Source organism: Antrostomus carolinensis, unplaced genomic scaffold (assembly GCF_000700745.2).
Source record: "Antrostomus carolinensis isolate BGI_N321 unplaced genomic scaffold, ASM70074v2 scaffold15928, whole genome shotgun sequence".
Taxonomy (NCBI): Eukaryota; Metazoa; Chordata; class Aves; order Caprimulgiformes; family Caprimulgidae; genus Antrostomus; species Antrostomus carolinensis.
Genome location: NW_010332430.1, coordinates 1 through 8,393, shown reverse-complemented (window position 1 = coordinate 8,393; position 8,393 = coordinate 1). Strand labels below are relative to the sequence as shown.

The following is an 8,393-nucleotide window of genomic DNA, read 5'->3' as shown; positions in this document are numbered from 1 at the left end:
AGGCAAGTAAGAATAATAGGAAATTGGAAACCCACTCCTGTGGATCAGGATAGCGTGAGGTTAAGAGGTGATGGGACATCATAAGAGGACTTCTCTATACTACACAGTTTTAACTTGGGAGAAATCTCCCAAAAGCTTCTGAATCTCTCCTTGTACAAACAACAGAAGTATCTGTTGAAGTGATAACTGAATGATAAATTGGTAAAAACGTCTGGAACAGACAGAAAGCACACTCTGAGGGGTGGGAGTTGGTTGGTGGCTTTGTCACAGCCACTGTTTTACAGACCATGGTGCTTCTCAAAAGCTGGTAGAGTGAACAGGACTGGCAGGAAAGGCAAGGCTGGATGTAGTAATAACAAAAATCCCAATTATAGTCACTGCACACAAGCTTAAAAATAGCGGGAGGCTGCTCACTGTGCCAAGCCCCATCTATATGGCTTTAAATATGTCATAGGCAGTTCCAGAAATATCAGCAACAGCATTTCCTAGACAGTGCTGAAGGTAATTAATGGAGATGGGCTGCTAGTTCAGCCGTGGCACGCAGAGCTGCTGATGCAGACTTCTTCAGGCTGTGCAAGACTTTAGGTCCTAGTGCAGGAAGAGTAGAAATGATTGTGAACACAAGGCAAGGTCAGCTAGGGATGGAGCTACACAAGCAGGCTGCATGGAATGGCCTCTGGCATTTGGAAATAAACATTGGGACTGGTAGAGGTTCACACAAAAAAAAGGAGACACTGCAATAAAACTGCCACTCTCTCCCATTGTCATGTTTGCTCCACCTTCTGGCAAATGAACATCAACACTGGACCTGAAAGTTGCCCAGGCCGAGTTTCTAGTCGTGCAGAGAATCCTCACACAGCCTTTACCTGACAGAGTAATAATCCTTTTCAGGTTTCCTACCAAAGAACACCCGCAGGGTTCTGTCAGTCTGTGGTACATAGCTTCTATGAGACAGATTTATTGTAGTGCTCTTGTTTCACAACCCTCTTTCTTCTACTTATCTGTCAAAGGCGTAACTTAAAACTCTTAGAGAGGAACTATAGTTCTTTAAAATACTCGTTGAAAGCTGGACACTTTGTGCAATACTTAGCAAAAAAATAACAGAAAATAAAAAACAAAACAAAATTTGAGCAAAACAAAATCAAATTTAATGTTCTTAAATGCAAAAGTAAAAACAAACAAAAAACACAAAAAAGCAAAAGAAAATTAACAGAAACAGAACAACTCAAAGTTTCAAGGCAGTCTGCAGAAAACTTGGGGGATTAATCTTTAAATCTACAAATCAAAGGGTTTTTTCGTTAATATCTAACTTGCAAGTAGTAAGTACTTTTCTGCTGAGTGTTCAATAAGTAAAGCTAGTTGTCAAAACAAAATCCTATTCAAATAGAAAAATCTAGCACTCATTAGAAGGGATGCGAGAAATACAATGCTCAAATGTTTATAACTGTTTTTTCTTTACAAAATAGAACTACCAAAAGAATTCAAACTATAATGATCTTGGAAAATAAGTATCTTGCTGCATTATAATGTACCAGTAAGTAGTGCACCATGCATTAAATATTTGGACAGAAGAGATTCAGTTTGATAAAGTAGCAACATATATTCACACTCTCTTTTTGGAGTTTCATTTTGACTCTGAAATCTTCCCGGAGTTTCTTTGAAACTCTTTGGTCCATTCCTATTAGAAAGTGGGCTTTAAAAGTAATGTTTCTAAAACCTTTGAATTTGACAGCTTGGCCACTGCTCAGTGTGCAACTTACCTCATCAATGGTGTTAAAAGTTATGCTGGCATGCTACTACTTACAAGACCTTGACTTTAAAAAGCCTAATTCTCAACTATACATGTAGTAATGAATATTAATTGATCAAACAATTTACTGTCAACTAAAACATTAGTATTTCTCAACTTTTCTTCCATACTACCAAGTCTGGGGTAGAGAAGGTCAGGGGAAATGGGTAGGAAAAACAACAACATAAAAAAAAAAAGAAAAAAAAACAAGAAAATGAATTAATTCAGCCTGATATTTTTCAGAAAATTCCAGTTTTTGCAGACAACATTCAATGGAACAAATGTTAGTCTCATAAGTGAAAGCATGCTTCAATTTTACCACCATCCAGAGGGTCTAGTTAATGCAATCTACTTAAGATTTCAGGGAATTTTTAACATGTTTTAAATGAAATAACTTAAAGGAACTTAAAATTGGTCTAACATTGTGGGATTTCAAACATTTGAACATGTCAGTTGCATCCCAGAATATAAAACCTTTTTCACTTCTCATTTAGACTAAGACAAACACTTGTGAAAATTGGCGCAAAATGAGTTTTACACTAACAAAAATGTTTCAACTTCTGTCACTCAATTATCTATTCCATACAAAAAGCACGAGCAAGTTATTTGTGGGACTTGTTGGTTTTGAAGGAAACCTGTAAGATTTTGTCCCCCAGGCGGTAGCCATTAAGACTTGCTATGGCCATTGCAGCTTCTTCATAGTTTGTCATGGTCACAAAACCAAAACCTTTGCACTTGTTGGTGTTGAAATCTCGAATAACTTTCACATTGGTAACCGCACCAAAGGGGCCAAACATCTGCCAGAGGATTCCCTCATCAGCATCTTGACCAAGGTTGTAGATGAAGATACACCAGCCAGAAGATGCGTTTCCTGGAACATTTACACCAGAAAGCCCACTCATGTGATCTACACCCATAGGAGAGAACCTAGCAAATAAAAAGCACAATATTTCATGTAAAAGTTCAATTCAATTAAGCAAATTAACTTGAATGGGAAGCAACTGAGAATGAATAATTTTTACATGGACATCAAAACCGCCAGAAAGAAATGTTTCCCCATTCAAATTGACAATCACATTGACAGCTGCCAGGAAAAAAAAAAGAGTTAAGTATTCCAACTACTTTATCAATAGGGAACTATCCTTAGAAATAGGTAGGCACAGCAAGAAGATGTGATCACCTTCACAGGGGACCTGGATCAATCTTTGAAACTCAGCCAGGGTGTTAAGAGCGCTCAGTGGCATCAGTGCAGAATTGCTCGAGTGCAGAAAACAGCAACAGCTCCCCAGAGGCCCCAGCTTCCTTCCAGCCACCCTCGGGCATCTCCCACTTATTGCACTCAAGGAGTTTGCATCCCATACCTTGCTTTTCTTGTCTCTAAAATAGCATGTTAGGAACTCTTAACTCAAAATGTTTCTTTGGGTTTTTCTGGGGAAGGGGTGGAGGGGGGTGGTGGCAGGAGGAGGTGTTTTGGCTTTAGGAGTAGAGATTGTCCGTCTTAATTTAAATTTCAGTTTTGGTGGAACAGAACAAAACCTACTCTCTTTTCCACCATAAGGCAGCAGGAGGCAAACACTCCCGAACAAACCTGTCATTTTTAGGTCTTGCTTTGTATTATTTCCTTTTCTCCTATAGCCCACATCTCTAATTTCCCTTTATTCTACTTCTGGTCTCTGTCCTAGAAATTCAAAGCTTCAGAGTATTTTAATGCAATATTACAGTTGCACAGCTAAGCACTCAAAAGTCAGGAAATGTGAAAGTTAAGGTAAAAAAAACCCTCAATTTGATACCTTGTGCTTATGTATTATTGAAAAATGTGAGGTCATGTGATTGTAACTGTAGAAATATAATTATAGTATACCAGGGGTTCCCAAACTGCAGTGTACCACTGGTGAGATGCAAACCACTTCAAAGCGGTACACGTGCTGCCCTCTGCCAAGAACATGGCAGTGGCAGCTCCTGATTCTCTGCTGACCTGGAGAACACACGGAATGGATGTCTGGGCAGTGAACTCTGCAGGAAGTGCCAAACACTTCCCCCACTGACTTTTTTTTTTTTGTCCTGTGTAGAGACAGGAGCTGCTACTGCCTATGTAGAAGGGAGGACCCAAGGCAACGTGTGTCAGAGGGAAGGGGAGCAGAGCTGCAGCAGCACACACGTACACGCAGGGACGTCAGTTCATGTTCAGTGTGGCACTTTGGTTGATGCACTTGCGCAAAACCACTCAGTCATCATCTCCCCAACCCAGGCTCTCCAGTGCTTGGAGCACATTTCCTTGGACACCTGAGCTATCAGAGCCTCCTGCACCCAGAGCAGGGGGAGGTTTGGTGGCACAGACTCCTTCCCCTCCATTGCACCCTACTGCTGCTGACTGCCTGGGGTCAGCCAGGCTGCAGCCCCACTGGCTGCCTGGCGCTGGTGTTTCCAGAGCACAGCGCAGACACCGCTGAGCTCACACTGCACGTACTCGCTGCCACTGCTGGCCAGCCCCAAGCAAATCCAAGTTTGGGAATCCTGGTACTATAGTAAAACTAAAAAGGCAGTTTAGAGTATCAGAATGTGAATGAGATGCACTAATCCATGTGATCTGATGATTATGTGACATATCTACTATCTGTTTTGCTTTCCTATATTGATGTTCCTGTGTTTGCATGCTTTATCCACTTACTTTTTCTGACAGACAACTTCAGCTCTGTAGCTTTTTTTCCATTTGAGTAATGATTTGGTAGGATATATTTATCTTAATATCTGGAAAGTTTTCATCTCAACAGATCACCAGCCTTGGGTTCCTGCTTACGTGTATGGGGAGCAGAAAATCACTAAGCTCAGAACTGCACGATGTTGGTTCCAGCAGTGAGTATAGCTCTGAACCTGCTCGCTACAAAGCCTCAGGCTCTGCCCACAAGCCCAGACCAACAATACACCAAGGACTGGAAACACTTGTAGAAGAGCAGCTGGGGGCTGAACACGGGAAGACAAATCTAAATGCATTATAACAGGCAAAGGAATTTAAAATAGCAAGTACCTCTGTTCTTTGGATACTCTGATTTTCAAACAGATTCTCCACATCTTGCTTTGACTCACAAAAATGTTACAGGTTTATTAAAAAAAACAAAACAAACAAAAACCCACCAAAACCCCCCCAAAACCCCAAAAACAGGGTAAAAATATCCCTAAAAGACTTGAAGTCATCTCAAAAAAACAACCATAGGAAATATCACCTCACACATAATATCCTGCTTACCCAGATCTAACATGATTCTAAAAGGGAAGCCATACTTTGCAAGTCCACATGAAAAAAGCTTTTCACAAAATCTTCAGTCTGGTTAAAAAGCAATCAATCATCAAAACAAAAAAAATTTAGAAAAGTGACAGTAAACAAGGTATAGGATTAGACTTATGTGGAAGCCTAAATTTACATTTAGACTTGCATCCAGCTGGAAGCATCACACGGGACATCCGGCACGAATGAGAGCACTCGCACAAGAGGAGCGGGCTCCTACTGCCATCAGCTCTCCTAGTAGATCTCTACGCTCACCCTGGATTGAAGGTCTGCACAAGAGGGACACAAGCTCTCCTGGCAAGCATGGGCTACCAGCCTGCACGCAGCCAGGCACAGAGTGACTGACACATAACACCTCTTTGTCCCACAGGAAAAGATTTTTTTTTAACCATACAAATTTAAGGTGACTCTCAGGAAGGTATACTTATTAAGACTTTCTGATTTGGGCAAACAACACTAAAGCTAACAGAAATCCAAGATGTTTCAGAGAAAATTTTTTAAAACTCCATTAATAGTGTAATTTGAATTATTTCAGTCTTATCCTACTTACTCCTGGTGTCCTCATTTTTGCTGCATTTATTTTTATACTGTTTCTTCCACATTGCTTTTTCAGTCCTCCCTAAGCATCTCTGTAGATGGTGTTATCTATGGATGGTTCTTTTAAGGCATGCTAATCTCAAAACTCTAACACATTGTGACATTAAGCATCAACACAGTAAAAGGGTTTTTGTTTTTTTTTCTAATTGCAATCTTTTTCACTTAATAAGGTTCTCATTTATATGAACAAGCTTTTGCTCCACTGTTATGAGACAGACTGCTTCATTTAAACAGATTCTGGGATTATTTTAACACACTAGAGGACATAAAATCAGAAGTGATACTCCTAAATTAAAATCATTTTAATTCTTTTAAAGTCCTATAAATTCTTTTTGCTGAATTCTTTTCCCTGCAATCTGAGAACGGCTGTATACAGGGGGGAGCAATCCCACAGCTTACATAATGCTCATAAGCAGGAATATTTTTTTATATTAGCCTATATTGTCTTCACACGTAAGCTTGGCATTTTTTTTATTTGTAATAGTTCTACAAAGAGGAAGAGTTCAGCTGTGCTGATACTGGTCATGTCCACCATCTTCCCCACAAGCAACCTTCTCTCCTCTACCCTGATACAGATAAAATCATAGAATCGTTTAGGTGGGAAAAGACCTTTCAGATCATTGAGTCCAACCGTAAACCTCACAACACCAAGTCCACCACTAAACCATGTCCCTGAGCGCCACATCTACACCGCTTTTAAACACCCCCGGGGATAGGGACTCCACTACTTCCCTGGGCAACCTGTTCCAGTGCTTGACAACCCTTTCAGTAAAGAAAGCTTTCCTAATATCCAATCTAAACTGCCCTTGTCACAATTTGAGGTCGTTTCTTCTTGTCCTATCGCTTGTTACTTGGGAGAAGAGACCAACACTAACCTCGCTACAACCTCCTTCAGGTTGTTGTAGATAGGAACGATCTATTGGGTTCAAAACAAGTCTTGTGGAGTATTCAGTGATACAAGCTTTAAGCCTGAAATAGGATAATAAATCAAACAGCTGCATGTCAGACAGCAGCAGCAATCAAAATAAGGGGTTTCGGTACCACATTCTTCTAGAACTTTGAAGAAATATTACTTTGGATTAAATGTTTTCTTCTGTGGAATTCTCAACACAGACAACTTGCATCCAAAATTATAAATTAGCTTAAAAGCTGAAAATTTAAACAATTTCACTGGAATGAAACAAAACAAATGTGTGGGAATTGTCTGAGCAATAATTTCATAGACAGAGTTAAACACTCTAGAGTCTTCTCATATTTCCCCTTTATCAAAGAATTATCAAGAAATAACAACTCCCCTTCAGGCATTTTGGACCTAACTCATGGCCTCTGACACCAAGAGAAGTTCGTTCATTAAAATAAGTGGGAACTGGCTCCAACCCTGAACAAGTCTGAAAGCAAAACCAGCTGAACTGGGGATATTTTTGAGATTGGAAAAAACACTCTTCTAGCATAAAGCCCTGGTGAACTGTAAAAGCACAAGTCTTCTAGGAACTTTGGCCAGTCTTCTCAAACTTTTGGAGCTGAACTCCTTAATTTCATCTGAGTTCAGCATCTAAAGACCTGCTATTCTGTTTAAGCAAACAAATCTTACACTCATAAGAAACCCCTGCCCCAGATGTTTTAGCTATTCTCCAAACACAATCCCATACTGCAGCATCATTCCTTCTAGATGGAAACAGAGCACACTTTGGACAGCATGAGCAGGCCAACCCAGCGCTCCAGTGAGATGAGGCATTAAAACCAGTTCCTGATGTGAGCCACAAATGCCGCAGGAACTACAAAGGATTAACAGAACATTGAACAAAGGGTCTGAGTGATGTCTGTAGGAAATTAATAATTACAAGTTAGAGATACTAAAGGCTTAATCCTGGATTTACAGGGATATGATGGAATGAGAAGTAGTGTAATCAAAATGTCAGTTTAAGTATTCAACCTCTACGCAGAAGGGACCACAACTGTAATTTATACAGACTGTGAGCTCTCTGGAAGCAGCTTATCCTTTCATCGTGTTTTGTTCACTACACACAACAAACAAGACTCAGGCCAAGCTAAGGTTCCTAAGCTTCACCACAGTGTGAATAATTATAACTCATTAGGTTCAGCATCCTTCAAGGAAGACTCACTAGAAAAATTTGCAGTTAACATCAAAGGTGGAAAGAAAAATAAGAAAGGCTGTGTGATGGTGCGTGTGTTGTGCACACGTGTATGTATGTGCACACATGCACGTGTGACTGAGGGACAGAAGTTTTATAATAAGTGTCACAGTTCTTGCAAGTCTGTGACAGGACACAAAGAGAGATGGACAGTTCTTGTCGTCAAATCAACTGGTGAATCTTGTCTCCACAGCACACTTATACCAGCACGGCTTAACCCATAACTGCTCTGTTGCTACCTCTGCCAATCTGCAGTACCTAAAAATCCTCAGGCCTGTCTCCATTAGCAAGCCTGTAAAACGAGGAGCAGAAATTGTCCAAAATGTGTTGACAAATGAGCACTGGGCACAGAAAACTCAGGTGGACACAGTTACCACAGAAGCAGGAACAGAACAGAAGAGACAGAACATTTTCTTTTACCTTATCCCCTCTTGTGAAGGCTCATGCCCGTAGAAACATAGGAAATGCAAACAAATAACATTAATGCTGCTCTGAATGGTACAATAAAGGAACAATAAACTGAACAAAGTGGAACAACAAAGTTGCCATCCAGAGGGACCTTGACAGGCTT

At 40.3% G+C, this 8,393-nt stretch overlaps 1 protein-coding gene across 1 annotated transcript; it reads right to left on the bottom strand.

Moving 5' to 3' along the window:
• Window positions 1-1,130: 1,130 nt before the first annotated feature.
• Window positions 1,131-3,764, bottom strand: LOC114818830 (ELAV-like protein 1; the record flags this gene model as incomplete). Its single annotated transcript, XM_029086367.1, is given in 2 exon segments — window positions 1,131-2,716; window positions 3,651-3,764. Coding segments are annotated over 2 exon segments (439 nt in total), but the record flags the coding sequence as incomplete, so codon positions are not given.
• Between the last annotated feature and the right edge of the window lie 4,629 nt (window positions 3,765-8,393).